Raw genomic sequence first — 20,663 nt, forward strand, 5'->3', positions numbered from 1 at the left:
CATGAACAAGTGTACACAGACTTTCCCAAGACAAATACTTCTTAATTCTCTTAATATTATGCAAATAAAAAATACATGCACTGCCACATGCCTTTGTAATATGCATTGACATAGACATTTTATCATCAAAACAGACACCTAAATTCCAGGCACTGGTAACAGGACTAATATGATTATCACCGACACACAAACTACAATTCAGATCTATCTTACTAAGATGGTACGTAGACCCAATCAGTAACACTTCAGTTTTGTCATCATTTAATAAGAGCCTGTCACTAGTCATCCACCTACGAATATCTGCAATACATACTCCATTGCCCTCATTGCAGCATCTTGATTTATCTCACCATCTGGCTTAAAACTTAGGTAAATCTGAATATCATCTGCAAAGCAATGGACTACCAGGAGATGTTTCTCGATAACATCAAATAGGCTTGACATGTAGACAATAATCAGAATAGGTCCCAAACAGGAACCCTGAAGCACCCCACATGCCAGGCTAAAATATCTAGAGAGTATTCCCTGAATGGAAATCCGCTGAATTCTGTCTGACAAATATGCATTGAACCATCTTGTTAAGAAGATTTAACAGGCAAAAGACTGCAGTTCTGCTTGGTAACTGGGCCAGCCCCTGCCCTGCTGCCTCATTGGGCAGGAATCCAGTGTAGACCATCCCAGAAGAAGTCTACTACCTGAGCCTGGGGTTTTGCTCAAAGATTTTGCTCATAGTCCCAAAGTTCATTTCCCCTTGCCTCTGCAATCCAAGAGGTGGCCACCACACCTGTCTAGGTCTGGAGCTATGCTCAGCTGGGGAAAAATTTCCTTCTCTGCAAGACCGGTCTCACTGGCTTCATAGTCCTTCAGCTAAACAAGCTCCACAGATGTTAGGGTGGAACGCCAGCGATGTAATAACTGATTGACAATTAGCAGAGATCACAGTCCCGTGCATGCTGCCAGGTCCTCTACCCATGATAGGTTTGTCCCCGTGATGTTTACCAGCTACTGGAGTGTTACTATCCCTGAGGAATCCAGAACCCTGGACAGTGTGGGAGTGGTCACACCAGAAATGTCCAAATGCCCACCATGAACCACGGGCTCTTCCAGCAGCCAGTGTAACATTCTACACTCGTTTAAAAAATAAAAATCCATATTTTAAAAAGTCAATGATGAAAAAGTGTAATCCAGCAGTGTCCAGTGTTCTTGTGTCCATTAAAACAGAGTTCTGTTCAGTCCTCCCACCATGCATAGCACTCCATAGGCTGCTGCTTTCCATACTAGATTCATGGGTCCAGTGAGGAGTCTCTGGATGAACTGGAGGAAAAAACACACTTGAAACTGATCAAATTCTCTTTTCTGGTCTTCTAAGATGCCTTCTAATTGCCCCAAGTTGAAACATCATTGATTTAACCTCGATGCTGCCTATTTCTCATAAATCTGTGCATTAGCTCCCAAAAGCAACATGGAAAAAAAAAAGATGGTGGACCAAACTTCATAGAAATGTGATTTTCTATACAAATATAATTTTTTTTGGCTTTATTTTTTGCTTAGAAAAAAAAGTTAATGTGAAATAAACATTGTAACCCCACATTTATTTACATTTTTTAAATGGAAGCAAATAAATTAGCTTGATATGATTTGTGAGGCATCAGTTACCTAACTAGCTAGATCTTTGGTTTAGTTACACAGCATTACCATAAACACTATCCTAAAAGGTAATTTGGACATCCTTAGAAGATGCCTCCAGCTGCAAGTCCTGCCTGACAAGACGCCTTTTTATTGTGGCTGTGAGGCAACAAGGCAGTAACCTTAATTTCAAATGCAGACAATGTGTCAATTAAATATTGTGTGTGTGCGTCAAAAAAGGTTCCAGTATTATTTTTCCAGTGAACCCTTGAAGAACCCTTGAAGAAGATTTCTTTTTCCTCAGAGTGTGTGTATTAGCTGTGTAAGTGTGAAGTACAAATGCTTAATTCTTAATAATCGTTTTCTTTTCAAGGGTTCATTTGACAATTATTGGTCCCCAGCTTCTACTTGGAACCCTTCCTGATAACATAGAAACACTTTGATCTTGGGTTATATTCATTTTTTTTTCTTTTTTCTAAACACCAGGTCAAAATATTGCATCAAATCTTTCAATAAATATGTCTTTCAAGAAATCTTCAAATAAATGTTTAAGTAAATGATTAAATACAGCATTTGTGATTTATATTTGTATGGATTTATCCATACCTCCATCCAAATATCCATGTCATGCTAATTATTTGTTTTTTTTGGGCACAAAAAAAGTCACAAGAAGCTGCTTAGTGGTTCTGAGCGAAATGGATTTGCAGGAAAGCCTGATTAATTGAGAGAGCTAATTGAAAGACTAACAAATTGTTTAGCCAATCATATTAAGAGAACAATGAAGAATGAGTGACGTACCACAGGAAATAGTTGAAATAACAGAAGCTGCTGCTCATGCAATAGCTTAACCGGTTGGATTAGGGCACAATGAAGAAAGAACTACAGGGTTTGGGTTTTTGGCGGGCTACCCTTGCAGAGTTGATGGGGACAACTGTGTTTGTCTTCTGTGGTATTTCTGCAGCAATTGGGAATGGGAACAGCAGCTATCCAGATCAGGAAGTAAAGGTAGCATTAGCATTTGGGTTAGCTATTGCTGTCTTGGTTCAAAGTTTGGGCCATATCAGTGGAGCCCACCTGAATCCAGCTGTCACACTTGCTATGTTGGTTACCTGCCAGATTAGCATGTGCAGGGCATTGTGGTACATTCTGGCTCAGGTGACTGGGGCTGTGATAGCTAGTGGCATTGTTCTGGGAGTGAGACCATCAGTAGTAGATTCACTTGGGCTGAACAAGGTGAGTAACTAATACTTAATCTGACTAGTGTCACTAGCTGTATCTTCAAGACATTTTGTACAATAGTTCAATTGAATCAAACAATTTGTCTGTGCTGCCTACCCTCCCCCCCCAAAAAAAGTGGTTTGACCTTGAACAGGGTGGGTGTGGCTTTAAGTGCTCCTTCTAACTGCCCCAATTTTTCAATCACCTGGATTATTGAACAAACTAAACCAAGCTTTATAAACCTGTTATGGCAGCAGGGGTTTGGTTGAGGGTTACTTTGTTCAACTGACTCCTCTTCCATCCACTGTTCAACCATACTCTTGCTGTTACATCTGGCTTCATGCTAGCTAAACCCCCCTGCCAATATTATTCCTTTAGCCTCTGTGGTAGTCTTGTTCTAAGTGCAACAGCAGACCCCTGAAATGGCCTGATTAAGGCTTTTGCCTCTCAAAATGCTGGATCATTCTTTGTGAATGGTATGAGGGTTAACTGGCCACTAGTGTTTAAACATCCAGCCCAGAGTGTTGGGCAAGATTTTCTTGTGACTAGCAAAATTCCAGTGGCTAAAACTAACTGTTCATTCTGCAGCTGAATGGTGTCAGTCCAGGACAAGGTTTTGGAATTGAGTTTCTCCTCACAGTCCAACTGGTGCTATGTGTCCTATCAACAGTGGATAAAAGGAGGGATAACATGGCTGGTTCAGCTCCATTTGCATGTGGGCTCTCTGTGGTTCTAGCTCACCTTGTAGGAGTAGGTCTTTGTTTTAGCTCAATGCTAACTTTTGGAAGTCTTCCATTTGAGGAATAGCCGGACACTTCACTGACCTAATCCAATTTGTCTAAACAGGTTAGTTACACTGGATGTGGCATCAACCCTGCTCGATCTTTTGGCCCAGCTCTAGTCTCTGTGGAGTTTGAACACCACTGGGTGAGTGGCCTTGTTACTACAGAACTTGACCATGTGAACTTGGAAATATTTAACACTTGCTTAATGGGATTTCCTTTTTAAATATGGAATGTGGTGCATCTGCCATAAGTTCCTAGAAATGAGCTGTTGCTATACAAATAGCAATGGAATAAGTGCATTAACATAATTGACTTGCAGCTTGACTGTCAGCTGCTGTTTTATAGAAAATCAATACCTGGATTGATCAGAAGAAAAGGCTTAAGATGCCCCTCTCCCTCATCCTGACTAAGATTAAGGCTGAATGAGAACATGTACAGAACCCAACACTTGGTGTGCTCCCTTTCCTTGTTCTTTCTAGGTGTTCTGGGCAGGGCCACTATGTGGTGGTGTTGTAGCTGCACTCCTCTATGACTTCATCCTGTTTCCTAAAGGTTCAGGTTTTGTTGGCTGGCTCAAGGTTTTGTGCCATGGGACTGAAGCGTCAGGTGCAGAGAGTGAACCGCTCCTTGAGGATGGTGTTCCTGCAGCTCAGTGGGACAAATCCTGATGGTGTTTCAATTCCATGTGTGATGTAACTCTACAAATGCATGTATACAATAAAGATGTATGTTTTCTAAATCTTTTTGAAGATGCATGTCTAATCTGTCTCTCTTGAAGTGGCAATTTAACTTTGCTTTTTTCCCCTAAACCTTTCCTAAATTGTTGGGCCCTGTTTCTGTGGGTGGTTGGTAACAAAGCAGTGCACATTGAGCCTAATAAGCAAAGGCTATTACTTGGCTGGTTAGAGGAAGTAGTTGGGGATGCACCTTATCTGAGTGAAATGACTTGCAGTATCTAAATGGTGGTCATGATCGGAGCTGTTGGACTACTCTAAATGCTAAGGAAGGGTGCTTCAATTTCCTTTAGTTAATTGACTCCTTTTGGCAAGGAGGTAAGGTTCCTTACTGTAGCAACACTTTTTTTTTTTTTTTTTTTTTTTTTTAAAAGAGCTGTGCAAGTTTTCATTATACTCACTAGACTATGGTCTCCCTTGGTCTCTATAAATCTGTGTCTCTTTGACTGCATGGCCTTTTCCATTGGCATCAAGGAAAAGTGGTTCAAAAAGGCTGTAGGATGGTGTCAAATCCTGCGTTTAAATGTCTTAAATAAAAGGTCTCGTGTTGACTGTCCTTGTTCCCCCTTGCAGTAAAACAATGCTTGATTGTGAGTGTTATGGTAGTCCTTTTGGTGGCACTGCATCTTTTGGGGAAAATGGAGGTCTCCAGCTAAATTGCTTTCAGTGCGTTTACAGTACATCACCCTCTAACATGCACATGACAACTGCCTTTTACCAGTTTGGATGTCAATAGAGATCTTGCATGTGATGAGATCTTGGTGCCACATGGACTGGTTTGAGTATTTCAGACTGCTGATCTCCCTGGGGTATTCACACAAGTTTCTAGAGTTTACATGGGATAGTGTGGAAAAAACAGAGCAAATGCATTTGTGTGCAGAAACAAATGCCTTGTAGATAAGAGGTCAGAGGAAAATGGCCAGACTTGAGTTTCCCCCAAAACATCATAGCACAAAGATCTTTGTTAAATGGTAGAGTGAGCAGCACAATGAACACTCTCCTAGTTAAGATGCTCTTGGCGTTAAGAGACTTTTGGGAAACCCCCCAGATTGGTTCAAGCTGCCAGGAAGGAAATAGAAGGTGCCACCTTTGTCACATGCGTGCACACGAGCATAGTTAAATTAGTCTTCTGCATTTAACCCGTCTGAAGCGGTGCATACGAAGAGCAGTGGGCAGCCATGCTACAGCAGTTGGAGGTAAGGTGCCTTGCCCAAGGGCACTTCAGCCTAAGGCAACCCCGCGTTAACCTTACCACATATGTCTTTGAACTGTGGGGGAAATCGGTGCATCCAGACGAAACCCACGCAGACACGGGTAGAACATGCGAACTTGACACAGAAAAGCCCCCAGTGGGCTTGAACCCAGAACTTTCTTGCTGTGAGATGAAGGTGCTCACCACTGTGCCACCCAAGTAGTAACTCGTAGCAACTCTTTACAGACATGGTGAGTAGAAAGGCACATTGGGTTCCACTCCTGCAGCCAAGAACAGGAATTATAGAATCAAGAACAAGTTCATATTAAAGTGGTCCATGAGTGCATTATTACAGCCTGAAGTAATGTGGAGCTGAGTAGATAAAGGATGTGATCAGTCACGGTTATTGTTCTGGAATATCTGAATGTGAATGATAAATCATCTGAAACCAATGAAATGTATGAAACCAAAGTGTTTTAAATTCCAAATGTGAAAATACACTGGTAAAGAACAATAAAAACAAATAAAATTAAACCCTTGGGCCCTGACTTTCGGGGGCCCCTGGGCCAGGGGGCCCCAAGCAGTTGCCTGCCTTGCCTGTTTTCCAGCTGCGCGTCTGGTCACGGTTATTCTTCTGGAACATCTGAATGTGAATGATTCAGATCTCAATGCTGTAAGGAACAGGACAGAATGACAAGGTTAAGCACTGTAAATCATCAGTGTCCTCACACACACAGGTAAATATTTATAATTTCTTGTATGATTGCTGAAACTGATTTTGAAAACAGGGCTCATTTTCTCAAAACATTGAACACAGTTCACAAAACCACAGACCCAAAGTGCAAAACTCCATCTATCCTGCAAAATGAAACATTGCATTTAAAACTACATAAGCACTTAACAAAATCAAACTTTTGCACCAAATCAAATGGCACACACTTCATATTACCACATTGTTGTCCAACCAGCTACACCCTTTTTCCTCAATCAAAAGCAATTTTGGCTTTGGTGGGCTTTTCATCATAGTTCTGTATGCAGAGAGAAACTGTTCAATTAGACAGAAATATGTGCAGAATTAAAACATTTTCCTTTTCTCCACAACAAATCAAACATTGAGCAGACACTCTTATCCAGAGCGACATACTAGTGAGCACACACGTGTTCCCAACACCTGGGGAACGGTTAGGGTTAGGTGCTTTGCCGGTCCAGGGAATCGAACCTGTGACCTTTTGGGACCATGGCTGTCTCGCTAACCTTTAGACCGTGGCTGCCCCACACAAATGCACAGCACATCCTCCATTATTGGAAAGATATTCCACTCATTTTTATACAGTGGTGCTTGAAAGTTTGTGAACCCTTTAGAATTTTCTATATTTTTGCATAAATATGACCTAAAACATCAGATTTTCACACAAGTCCTAAAAGTAGATAAAGAGAACCCAGATAAGTGAATGAGACAAAAATATTATACTTGGTCATTTATTTATTGAGGAAAATGATCCAATATTGCATATCTGTAAATGGCAAAAGTATGTGAACCTTGGCTTTCAGTATCTGGTGTGACCCTCTTGTGCAGCAATAACTGCAACGAAACATTTCCGGTCACTGTTGATCAGTCCTGCACACCGGCTTGGAGGAATTTTAGCCCATTACTCCGTACAGAATAGCTTCAACTCCAAGATGTTGGTGGGTTTCCTCACATGAACTGCTCGCTTCAGGTCCTTCCACAACATTTCGATTGGATTAAGGTCAGGACTTTGACTTGGCCATTCCAAAACATTAAATTTATTCTTCTTTAACCATTCTTTGGTAGAATGACTTTTGTGCTTAGGGTCGTTGTCTTGCTGCATGACCCACCTTCTCTTGATATTCAGTTCATGGACAGATGTCCTGACATTTTCCTTTAGAATTCGCTGGTATAATTCAGAATTCATTGTTCCATCAATGATGACAAGCCATCCTGGCCCAGATGCAGCAAAACAGGCCCAAACAATGATACTACCACCACAATGTTTCATAGATGGGATAAGGTTCTTCTGCTGGAATGCAGTGTTTTCCTTTCTCCAAACATAATGCTTCTCATTTAAACCAAAAAGTTCTATTTTGCTCTCATCTGTCCAAAAATTTTTTTCCAACAGCCTTCTGGCTTGTCCACGCGATCTTTAGCAAACTGCAGATGAGCAGCAATGTTATTTTTGGAGAGCAGTGGCTTTCTCCTTGCAACCCTGCCATGCACACCATTGTTGTCCAGTGTTCTCCTGATGGTGGACTCATGAACATTAACATTAGCCAATGTGAGAGAGGCCTTCAGTTGCTTAGAAGTTACCCTGGGGTCCTTTGTGACCTCGCTGACTATTACACGCCTTGCTCTTGGAGTGATCTTTGTCGGTTGACCACTCCTGGGGAGGGTAACAATGGTCTTGAATTTCCTCCATTTGTACACAATCTGTCTGACTGTGGATTGGTGGAGTCCAAACTCTTTAGAGATGGTTTTGTAGCCTTTTCCAGCCTGATGAGCATCAACAACGCTTTTTCTGAGGTCCTCAGAAATCTCCTCTGTTCGTGCCATGATACACTTCCACAAACATGTGTTGTGAAGATCAGACTTTGATAGATCCCTGTTCTTTAAATAAAACAGGGTGCCCACTCACACCTGATTGTCATCCCATTGATTGAAAACACCTGACTCTAATTTAACCTTCAAATTAACTGCTAATCCTAGAGGTTCACATACTTTTGGCACTCACAGATATGTATTGTAATATATATATATTTTTTAATTTAGAAAGAATAATACTTTATTAACAATATCTCTCAATAAATAAAATTATAATATACAAATAAATATATTGAATAAAAACTCTAAAACCCTGTCCAGGGATTAAAATATATACTGTTTACAAAATTGAAATAAATTATTCGATTCGATAATTTTTGACTATGTCCGCATTTTCAAAGTAATTGTTCAATTTCTTAATGGTTCTCGATCCTCTAAGACTTAATACAGCTGATTTGATAAGAATGAGTGACAGTTTGACTCTTAGCCAGTGTAGGACAGTACTGTAATCTTGGTCCTTTTTCCTTGAAACTTTAATCGATAATTCGCTAATGAAACGTTCCGCTTCCCTTCCATTCCCTCCATAGGGGGTAAAAACTAAAGGGGTGAAGGAGCCCTGTTCAATCTGTATAACGCATTGGTTGTATTGACGTTTCTTTTCATTCTCGTTGGTGGAGAATGTTGTTTCTAGTTTCTGGTTCAAGTGGCTCTTAGCAAATGGGTTGAACACCCTTACGTCAAAAAATGCTTGTTGCCCCCTTATCCAGAAGTCTCTTGCACAGACATCTAGCCTGGCTTCATCTGATGAGTTGGCGCTACTATGCAAAGCTTCACCGGTTAGCGTTTCCAGTTGTGGCTCGATTTCAACATCTTGACATACATCGTTGAGTAAATCTGCAAAAAGATCTCTTACTTCATCGTGGCGTCTGTGTATAAAACCGCCTTTCATACATGACATGGCATGGTTGACATCAAAACGTTTACCACAAGCACACGTTGTCGGTAGATACTTTGGAGTCCAATGGTATCTAAGGCAAAGAGCATCATAGAATTCTCTTTTGCTCAAGTTGAGGTTCTCTGATTGTACTGGTGGAGTAGTTAACCAGCTTGAGGCTCCCTTCATCATGTTTAGGTCGTTTGCTCTTAGTTGCTCTTTATTCATCTTTTCACGGACTTGCTGTAAAGTGGCTTTGTGTTGTTCCTCTCTGGCTTTCACAATGTTCTTTCTGGTCTGCTTCAATAGCTCATGATCCATCAGCGCTGTGCTGTCTTGATTCTTGATATTTGTAACTAGTTGGTCAGTTGCTGACCGAGAATTTACATACTCAAAGTCTGCGATATTAGTAAAGATAGGTATTGCTAGACCTCCTTTCTTTACTGGTAAAGACAGCAAGAGTCGTTCTTCAACAGTGCAGATATGACCTTCTGTAATTGCTGGGATAAACATATTGTCTATCACTTCATCTACTTTAGTTAGGTGTTGCTTGATGTTTGAAATTGTTCTGATGTAGTAAGTCAGTTTATGTCTAAAACCACTGGTAAATGCAGCGTAAGCGGCATGTGGTTCAGATCTTGCTATTTTGGACAGAAGTATCAATTGATTACACCACGAGTCTACTAGCCCATCAATGTATTCGGACTGTCCAGCTTCACTACCGACAAATCCTCCGAGACACTGCCTTCCTTCGGTTGTTATCTTGATATCCGTGCCAGCAAAAACTTGATGTACTTCATCTTCTACTTCTGGTTTTACCACCAACCAAGATTTAGACGCCTTGGGGTAGTATCCCAGTTTAGGTCCTAGTGTTAACAAATTATCCCACCATGTTCTAAGGGGGGCTAGATTGCCTGCACCACTCAAATCATCTGCAAATGCAACATGTTTCACACTGTCATTGTCTGATTTAATGACTCCCAGTAAAGGAATAATTCCTATAGCATACACTGGCATTGCAAGGGGATCACCTTGCGTGGTTCCCTCCGATGACAAGATTTCAGTACCACCAAGAACAAACAGGCGAGATGGAGTGCTATAGCAGTTCCTTATGTATGTAGCCATTGGGGGACATAAGTAACGTATATTGTGAAGTAGGACAGCGCGGTTGAGAGAGTTGAAGGCGTTATCTGCATCCACAAGAAGTACTGCATCAGTAGACTGGGCATCAAAAATATCTCTTATTACATGTACAGCAGCTTCACATCCACTTGCCTGACCAGCACATAGTTGTAAATTTCCTGCTGAGCTGATGATGTCCGGCTTTATGACTGATAGAATAGCTTTACCCACAATCCTCCGCAGCACTTCTCCAACACCTATAGGTCTGACTCCTGGGTTCTTGTCCAAAGGTATCAGTCGGCAAGCTAGATATGCTTCAAGATTAGTACAGCTCCTGTTATCTTCCATTGTAGTTTCAATTTCTATCGTGCTGACTTTTTGTGCAAAGGTGGCAAGTGCACATCTAAGATCTCGGCCAGCAGTTGCAAAGTTCTTTGAGACGAGTATCCTCCTCCATCCATCAGCATCTAGACCCGAAGGTCCACTTGACCCTTTTGTTTTTAGTGCTGCATTCATGATAGTAAATTCTGTTATGTTTTGAAACATAACAGGGTCAACGAATGGTATTGGACCATTTATCAGCACAGATGTTTCCGCTTCAGTAGCGTCTGGGTGTTTTCGTATTAACTCATCTATTGTGGTTTGGGATAATGGCAAAACGCCCCTACTGTTCTGTTGTTCGAGAAGTTTTAATGCAGCATTAATCTTTCCTTCAAACACAAGTTTGGCAATGGTTTTTGCCAAACGTTCCTCCTTAAGGCTATTCGATGTTGGGGAGCGTACTTTATCTTGAATTGTATGGGCCTCTCAAATTAAAGCAGCTAAATCCCCACATTCCCATTGTGCTAGACGTCTTAATAAGCATTGAGAATGTTCCTTTGATGTTGATTTGAATGATGTTTTTTGCAGAAGTAGTGGAGGCATGACCATTAACACTTTGAAAGCAATATCTCTAAAGTAAACAGAGTCATTATTCCAATATTCAATCCATTTAGTGATTTCTATGATGAATTTCTTTCCTGCAGCTCCACTCAGTAACATAAATAAATTACGTCTCCAGTAAACAATCTCGTTGTATATTTCATCAATTACAGAATATAGGTCTTCTTTAGTCAAAGAACCCCAAATTTGTGTAGCTGGTTGACTACACACAAATGAGCTAGCATTGTTATTTAAATCATTTAGTGTTCGATTCCAGCCGTTTTCTACATGTACTTAGATGAATGTTTTTACCGTGATTGGTAACAAATGTTCGTGGACAAAGATCACATTTGAAGTAAGCTGGAGGTTGTGTTTGGATTAGATTTGGCTCCTCTTCGTGTCGTTGATGATCCATCTTTCATCGTCGAAAACTGTTTCACTTCACTTCTTTAATGCACAAAACTTTAACCAAAGCATTGATCCACATTTAAGATTATCCGGAGTATAAAAATATTTGCAACTTGATGCTTTTTTCCAACCATAAAACTTAAATTTGTCGACTAGCTTTGGAGGCCATTTTGTGCCGCGCCCAAAAAAATTGTAATATTGAATCATTTTCCTCAATAAATAAATGACCAAGTATAATATTTTTGTCTCATTTGTTTAACTGGGTTCTTTTTATCTACTTTTAGGACTTGTGTGAAAATCTGATGTTGTTTTAGGTCATATTTATGCAGAAATATAGAAAATTCTAAATGGTTCACAAACTTTCAAGCACCACTGTAGAGATTCACTTGCACGGATTCGTGATCATTCTTGTCACCAAACTCCAGGAAATACTCAGGCATGGGGCGAGCATTAACGGGCGGAAATTTATTGTGAATACCTGTTTCTTGACTTGGCTACCGTTGGATATAATCTGTCAACATTTTATGCGAGAAAAGTGACTTTTATTTTATGAACCGGGTATCTATCCAGCCGCCATGGCAGTCACTGAATGGGTTGAATTTCTCTGAGACTGTGTTCCATTTGTGTTCTCGTACCTGTGTGCAGATTGTATAGACACACAGAAACGAAATTATAAGGGTGCCAAAATTAATGGGGTTTGTAAACTGTATTAGAAAAAATAAATCTGTCATGAGTCTCGCTTGAACCATGATAAAAAGTCTCCGCAAGGAGGAAACTTGATGATGGAAATTACCGAGCAGTGTTCTTAGGAAAAGTGATCGGTTACTCATTTCCCAGTGCCCTTTGCACGGTGCAGTCCACTGCACAGTTATTGTTGTTGTTGTTGTCCCTTTCCTGAGAGATAAATTTGAAGGCTGGGACTGAATGTTCACTGACTTTTATTCCGTCAACCGGTCTTTGTCAAGACTTCAAGAAAAGTGACTTTTATTTAATAAACCAGGCATCGATCCAACTGCCATGGCAGCAGCTGAAAGGGCTGGATTTCTCTGAGAATGTATTCCATTCGTGTTCTCCTTTAACATGTTGTGGGTTATTTCTGCTGAAATGCCAAAAATGCCTTGAAAAAATGAAACACTTGATATTCCACTTACATTGTGCGTGCTCTGCATTGTAATGTAATGCTCTCGATATCATTGACACTGTGTGTAATTATAAGGCTAATGGCATATGTTCTCCAATAAATTGACAGTATAGATTGGGCTCCTATCTTTGGCCTCCTCTGTTGCTTCCATGCTTTCTACGGTGAAAATGACAAAAACCTATGAGAGGTCAGCAGACTGATCTGCTTTTTTTTCTAATGCCATAATAAGCTTTTTGACAGACAATGTGATTAATCTTCCAGAAAAATATCATAGAAAAATCTAGGTAACTGACCATTCATGATGGCTGCATGACCGCCTACAAAAATGCTGTCGGGAGGGGCCTTGTGTTCCTTGAACACATTCCTAGTTTTGAATGCAGTGCTTCATTTTGCAGGATATATAAGGAGTTCTGCACTTTGTGTGTGGTTTTGTGAACTGTGTAAAGTCAAATATCAAATGTCTTCATTTAAAATTCAGAACTGAAAATAATTTCATGCAAACAAACAAGGGCGGCCCAAATATTTCCTTTTGGTAACTGAAAGCAAGATTAGGGTGAGGGGTTCAAGAGATTCAGTGTGTGCATGTGTGTGTATAGAAACAGTCAGTAACTCACTGTAATTTCTCCAGTGTGCAGTGTAGATCCTTCAGTAGATCAGAGAGCAGCTTTACTCCTGACTCTCCTGGATTATTGGAGTTCAGATTCAGTTCTCTCAGGGGTGATGAGGGTTTTGACCTCAGAGCTGAAACCAGAGCAGCAAAACCTTCACCTGTAACACTGCAGTTTGACAACCTACAGAGAAAAACATCTCACAGTTACAGCATAAATCATTCAGCTTTACTACACAACACACACAATCTTTACATACAGTACACTGTCTGTCTGTGTGTGTATACACCTCAGTTTCTCCAGTGTACAGTGTGGATTCTCCAGTCCAGCAGAGAGCAGCGCTACTCCTGAATCCTGTAGGTAAATTCCACTCAGGTTCAGTTCTCTCAGACTGGGGGAATTTGAGCTGAGAACTGAGGAGAGAACTCTACAGTTTTCCTCTGTCAGATTACAGTCCCATCGCTGCCAACATTCCGAAATTGTAAATAGTAATACAAGGTTGGGTACTGAGTCTTGGTGGGGGCTTTGCCCCCCCCAAAGCTTTCTAGCAAAACTAACCTGAAAAATCACACTAAAACAAAATAGTTTGACAAAATTTATTCTACAAACTAAATCATCATCTTACATTAATTTGCAAAGTTCTTTTCAACAATGTATGAAAATAGTCAGTGAATCAGGCAAAAACTTCAAACAATGCAATTGGCACATATAACTTTTGACAAAGTACACATTAGAGAAATAGACTAGAGCTTACTCAGTCAACAGTTGATGTCAGCTAGGGGAATGTTGTGTTCAATGAAAAAAGACGTGAACAAACATTCGGCCCGGATTGTTGGCAATTCATTCGAAGTGGCCACCCATTTCGTTAGTTTTGCAGTCTTTGAAATATTGTCCGTGCTTTCCTTGTAAAGGGAGGTTTTCACATGTGTTACGATATCAGAACGCCCGCAATGACTGATAGAAATGTCTCACCGACATGGAGCACAAAACGCGTAGTGATCACCCTTACTTGACTTAGAAATGAAGGGAAACTCCTCTCGGTACGAATCCTTGAAGCGCTGGCCCTTCCCCTTAGCCATGCTTTCTTTAGAGATTAGTACTACGCTACATCTTCATAACAAAAGCTTGAAACGCCATGCTTTGTTCAGAAACTTCGTGAACAAAGGCCAGACGATAGCGTGCCATGGATGATCTAATAGCATCATTGATTGGCTGAGAGAACAAGCAATAGCCAATGAAATTTGGCGTAGTATCTGCCGCTTGGAATGAAGCGGTGTTTTATCAAATACGAATCCCACCGGTGATAGACTTTGAAAATGACCCATGAAAATTGGCAAAATCGTATTTTATTGTAGTAAATTCATATTTTCGTAATCAAAACGACAAATCGTAATAAATACGATTTATTCGTAGTAGTTGGCAGCTATGCAGTCCCACAGACTGGAATAGAAATGATGAAATATCAGATCATTGATCTCAAACATAGCCAAAATACAGCTAAACATTAGCATGTAACAGAAATGTGTGTGTTCCTCTCACACACACAAATCAGAGGACAGCATGCTACATCAGCACATTTACAGGAGCAGCAACATCTTTCTTATTTATTAAGACATTTTTTTTTAGAACACCATGAGCTTATATACATATTAGCTCTGCCTCTTCCTCACAACCTACTTTATTCAGCTCCTGGTCTAAGCACTGGTCCTCTCCTGCTTGGGCAACTGAAACTCTCTCCTCGCCGGCCTCCCAGCATCTGCCACCAGACCCATTCAGCTCATCCAGAATGCTGCAGCCTGCCTGGTCTCCAACCTGCCTCGTTCCTCTCACACTACCCCTCTGCTTGCTACCCTTCACTGGCTGCCTGTCACAGCTCACGTCAAATTTAAGAAGTTGGTGCAAGCTTCCCAGGCAGTCAACGGGTCAGGTCCAGCATATCTCCAGAGTCTGATCTGACACAACACACCAACCAGATCCCTATGCTCTGCTGCTACTGGTCATCTGGCCCCTCCTCCTTTCTGCTCCTGCCCAGCCGACTCAAGACTGCTGCCTGTCCCAGCTCCCCATTGGTGGAATGACCTTCCCATTGAGGTCAGAACTGCTGACTCCCTGACCACCTTCAAGTGCAGACTGAAGACCCACCTCTTCAGGCTGGATGTCTCCCCTGCTTCCCTGCCTACTTTATAATCACGTAGCTGTCTTAGCAGTCTTGACCAACCCAGGCTGTGTACTGTCTAGCCTGGTCAAGATGACTTAGTCTTTGGGGTTTTTATTTTTCTCCATTTACAGTGTTTTGCAAAAATCAAGACACTGGGGTTAACACCATTTGATTTGCACAACATGCCTACCACTTTAAAGTGCTGATGACACGTTTTTGACATCTTTGGCGATGTTTTATAACATAAAAAGTAATTCCCGATGATCCATATATTAATTCACGAAGGCGCCTATTTTACAAGTTATGATAAAAAACGTGGCTATTTGGGCAAATTTGACAGGGCTCCAGCACCCAGGAGATGAAGGAGGAGGAGGAGGAGCTATATGATGTCAGCGAAAGAACCTTCCTCCTAACTTACCAGTTTGTTGTTGATGGGACAGGTGTTCAGTTTGTCATTATTAGTATTACTATTATACATACATATATATATATATATATATATATATATATATATATATATATATATATATATATATATATATATAATTATGCCTTTGCGTTGTGTTGCCGGCTTTTGCTCCAAAACCCACAAGGATGGGGTAAGTTTATTCAAGTTTCCCAGAGATCCCGAGCTGCATGCGAAGTGGGTGAAGCAAGTCAGGCACACTCGTGACAAGTGGGAGCCCTCACCAACATCCGTCCTGTGCTCTGAACACTTCGATTTGGATTGTTTTGACACCCTTCCCAGCTTAAAAGAATCTCTTGGGTGTTCAGTTCAGCACAAACGTGTGTGACTACCATCAGCAGTGCCGACACAGTGTTGCCAGACTGGGAGGTTTCCCACCCAGTTGGGCAGTTTCAAGTGCATTTTGGTGGGTTTTGAACATATTTTGGGCTGGAAAACGTCAGCAGTATGTGTTGCCAGATACTGCTGAAGTTTTCCAGCCCAAAATATGTTCAAAACCTACCAAAATGTACTTGAAACCACCCAACTGGGAGTGAAACCGCCCAATCTGGCAACACTGCCAGTATTCCGGAGGGGGTCTACTAGCAGCTATGCCGGATCCAAAGACAGTCCTCCTGTCAGAACATGTGTGTCATGGTCCTACCTGTGGACTTCTCTCTTCAGGTAACATCTCCACTCAGCATTACTGGCCATGCCCGCACTCACTTCCTCTTATTAACTTTCAGTGACTGTCATTGGCTGTTCCCGATCACCTGCTTCCCACTGGGTGTATTTAAGCTGCAGTTCTCCCTAGCCTCAGTGTCAGATCGTCTGCAACTCTCAGCCTGATAACCTGCTCTGTGTTCCTACTACTCTGACTCCTGATATTGTGCTGTTCCACTTGACTCTGTCTGCTCTCCAGCCCCGGTAACCTGATCTGCCTTCTGTCCTGTTGACTCTGCCTCTTGCCTGCCCCTCTTGTACCTTTGCCTGTTCTCCAGCTCGCTCAGCCCTGCTGCTAGCCTGCAGCCACAGCTCTCTGACTACGCCAGATCCCGTCAGGTCTCAGAAGCTAAGCAGGGTCGGGCCTGGTCTGTACTTGGATGGGAGATGTCACCACCAGCCATCCCTGCCTCTCAGTTCTCCTGCCACTGGACTTTGCCTACGCACATTCTTCCAACTCCCCTTTCCCCTATTATTAATAAACTGTGGTTTGAGCATGTTTGATCTCCTCTCCTGTTCTGTCTGTTCTGTGACAGAACGATCTGACCACAACATGGAGTCAGTGCCTGAACCCTCTGCCCTAGACCGGTTGCAGTGCATTGAAGAAGATGTCAGTCGCATGTCTGCTGACATTGCAGCCCTGATCCAGCTTGGGCAACAGCTCCAGCAACTGCAACAATGACTGGACCAAGCACTCCAGCTGCTCACCGCCCAACCACCACAGTCCCTCGTTGCATCAGCCCCTGTCATACCCACCGCTGACGTGCCAGCTCTGGGAGGTGCTCCTGCTACACTCGAGGCCCCGGAACCCAAGGTCGGCAGTTTTGACGTTTTGACGGTGACCCATCCCAAGTCTGTGCCTTCCTGACCAGTTGCCGGTTGCTGTTCGACCTGCAGCCCAGAACCTTCGCGTCGGAGGCAGCGAAGGTGGCCTTCATCATCACTTGTCTGACTGGCCGCGCCCGCCTGTGGGGGACTGCTGAGTATGAACGCCGGACACCGGCGTGTGCCTCCTTCACCTTGTTTTCAGCGGAAATGACTAAGGTCTTCGACCTGGGCTCATCGTCAGTAGAGGCTTCCGGAGGACTGATGAGTATTCGCCAAGGCAGACAAACAGTGGCTGACTACTCGATTGATTTCCAGACCTTGGCCCGGCGCAGCAAGTGGGGCACGCAGGCGCTGGTGGACGCCTTTCTGCACAGCCTGGCTGACTACATTAAGGACAAATTGGTCTCGCACGAACAACCATCGACACTCGATGAGGCCATTGCCCTGGCCATCCGCATTGACCGTCGGGTCCAGACCCGTCGACGAGAGAGGGCCCGCCAGACTCAGTCAGTCACCAGCGCACGGAGTAACCCAGCCCCTTCTACATCTCCTGCTGCTTCTCCGCCGAGCCTTCTGGACCAGGCAGAGCCCATGGAGATCGGCCGTGCTTCCCTCAGCCCGGCAGAGCGCCAGCGTCGGATCACCTCCAATCTGTGCCTGTACTGTGGGGGTGACGGTCACTGTGCTGCCTCTTGCCCAGTAAAAGCGACGAGCTCACTGGCCATTGGAGGGGTCTGGCTGGGCTCAATGATCATCCAGCCCTCCACCAGCCAGAAACCTATGCTCCAAGTTTGTCTTCGTCTGTTGGATTCCACCCACACCCTGACCGCCCTGGTCGACTCTGGCGCCGAGGCTAACATCATGGACACCGAGCTTGCGCGCCAGTTGGGTCTGCAAAGCCTTCACTTATCCTCTCCCGTTCCAGCCAGGGCACTGGATGGCCATCTTCTTGGCACCATCACCCGCCTCACTGCCCCTGTCCCGATGACTCTGTCAGGCAACCACCACGAAACCATCCAGTTTCACCTGCTCCATTCCCCCGACCAACCTCTCATCCTGGGCTATCCATGGCTCCGCCAACACAGTCCTCACCTCGACTGGGCCACTGGCGCGATAAGAGAATGGGGCAAGGACTGCCACCGGACCTGCTTACGGGCCGCCACTCTAACCCCCCGTACTCCACCTGCCAGCTCTGCCCCCTCCAAGGACCTGCCCCTCCAGGTGGAGTCTCGTAAGCTAGCACCTCGGTTCGTCGGACCATTCCCTGTCCAGAGGATAATCAGCCAGTCTGCTGTCCGGCTCCGACTGCCCAAGTCCATGAGAGTGCACCCCACCTTCCACGTCTCTAAGATCAAGCCAGTACACGAGAGCCCGCTGGTCCCAGCTGCACCTCCTCCTCCTCCTCCTCGTCTCATCGACGGTGGTCCGGTCTACTCCATCCGACGGGGCCGACATAAGGGTCCTCACCATGTGGATCTACTCCCGGACCCTGACCCTGCTCCAACGCCTGAGCCTGACACCGAACCGAATCCTGGGTGGGGGTCCTGGGATGATGATTCTTCTGACGGTGAAGAGGGTGTGGAGGCTATGGACACTGACCGGTCTGAGGAGTTCTAACCCTCCACCGGTATTCCCCCTCCTCCCGTCCGTCTTTGGTGATCTGTGGCTAGGGACTTCTGGGGCCGTCCCTTGAGGGGGGGGGGGGGGTTCTGTCATGGTCCTACCTGTGGACTTCTCTCTTCAGGTAACATTTCCACTCAGCATTACCAGCCACGCCCGCACTCACCTCCTCTTATTAACTTTCAGTGACTGTCATTGGCTGTTGCCGATCACCTGCTTCCCCCTGGGTGTATTTAAGCTACAGTTCTCCCTAGCCTCAGTGTCAGATCGTCTGCAACTCTCAGCCTGATAACCTGCTCTGTGTTCCTACTACTCTGACTCCTGATATTGTGCTGTTCCGTTTGACTCTGTCTGCTCTCCAGCCCCAGTAACTTGATCTGCCTTCTGTCCTGTTGACTCTGCCTCTTGCCTGCCCCTCTTGTACCTTCGCCTGTTCTCCAGCTCGCTCAGCCCTGCTGCTAGCCTGCAGCTATAGCTCTCTGACTACGCAAGATCCCGTCAGGTCTCAGAAGCTAAGCAGGGTCGGGCCTGGTCTGTACTCAGATGGGAGACCTCAGACGTCACCACCAGCCATCCCTGCCTCTTAGTTCTCCTGCCACTGGACTTTGCCTACACACATTCTTCCAACTCCCCTTTCCCCTATTATTAATGAACTGTGGTTTGAGTGCATTTGATCTCCTCTCCTGTCTGTTCCATGACAATGTGTTGTGAAATGACATAAGATAAAGGTACGTAGAGCTATAGATTCTACATGATAATCATAAAGTTGGCGTGATATCAGTCATGTATTTGCTTGTGAAAGCTTGCGGCTTTCATGTAACTGCCACCTAGCAATGAGAGGCAAAGGGTAAAGAGGGTAGGCTATCATAGATTCTATTCGGAAGAGATCAACACAATTATAGACTCCCAGAAGAGGAAGAGCTAGCACTAGAGAGTTCACCAGCATTTTCATGTGCCATTTCCATTGAGTAGAACCAGAGTAGAACAGCCAGTGAACCGCAGCGTGTTCTTCCGCTGAGGTCACAACATGGCCACGAGCCACGGACCCAGTTTTCTTGCGCTGTGCAATTAAAAGTTGGATATTCGCCTAACAACAGCTTCTTTTCACGTAATTATAACAGAAATCTAACATGTTTGCCATGTTGTATATTTTATTTAAGAAATTGCATAGAGTCATGTTCATGTCATCAGCCCTTTAAAAGTGCAATTTTTTTTTTTACTTTTTTAATTTTTTTTAATTGTGACACAAGCAATAATTAAAATGTCTGTGAAGGTTCTCAGTCATCCAGGTCATCGTAATCCATAGGTGCTAAGGAAGGCAGCTGATCTTGCTTGAAATCTTTGAAGACATTTCACCTCTCATCCAAAAGGCATTATCATTTCTGTCTGACTAGTGGGGAGTTTTAGGTACTTATCCTCTAGTGGAACAAAAGCAACCCTAAGGAGAGTCATTGGGGTCACATGGGTCATTGACCCTCTCAGCCATCCTGTAGGTTGTTAGGGTCACAGGAGGCTGAGAGTGAACGGCGTTAACAGCCTAGAGGGTCAGTAGGGTGATCTGTGGGTCATTGGCTTTCTCTGCCATCAGAGAAATCCTACCCTTTAAGGATTTTAAGCAAGTCCAGTTGCCTTCTTCAGCACCT

At 43.6% G+C, this 20,663-nt stretch overlaps 1 protein-coding gene across 1 annotated transcript; it reads left to right on the top strand.

The window, feature by feature from the left end:
• Positions 1-2,493: 2,493 nt before the first annotated feature.
• Positions 2,494-4,297, top strand: LOC132887184 (aquaporin-1-like). Its single transcript, XM_060922658.1, has 4 exons — positions 2,494-2,859; positions 3,433-3,594; positions 3,691-3,771; positions 4,109-4,297. Exons 1-4 carry the CDS (start codon positions 2,494-2,496, stop codon positions 4,295-4,297), a joined length of 798 nt encoding a protein of 265 aa, XP_060778641.1.
• The last annotated feature ends 16,366 nt before the right edge of the window (positions 4,298-20,663 follow it).

This window comes from Neoarius graeffei, chromosome 5 (assembly GCF_027579695.1).
Source record: "Neoarius graeffei isolate fNeoGra1 chromosome 5, fNeoGra1.pri, whole genome shotgun sequence".
Taxonomy (NCBI): Eukaryota; Metazoa; Chordata; class Actinopteri; order Siluriformes; family Ariidae; genus Neoarius; species Neoarius graeffei.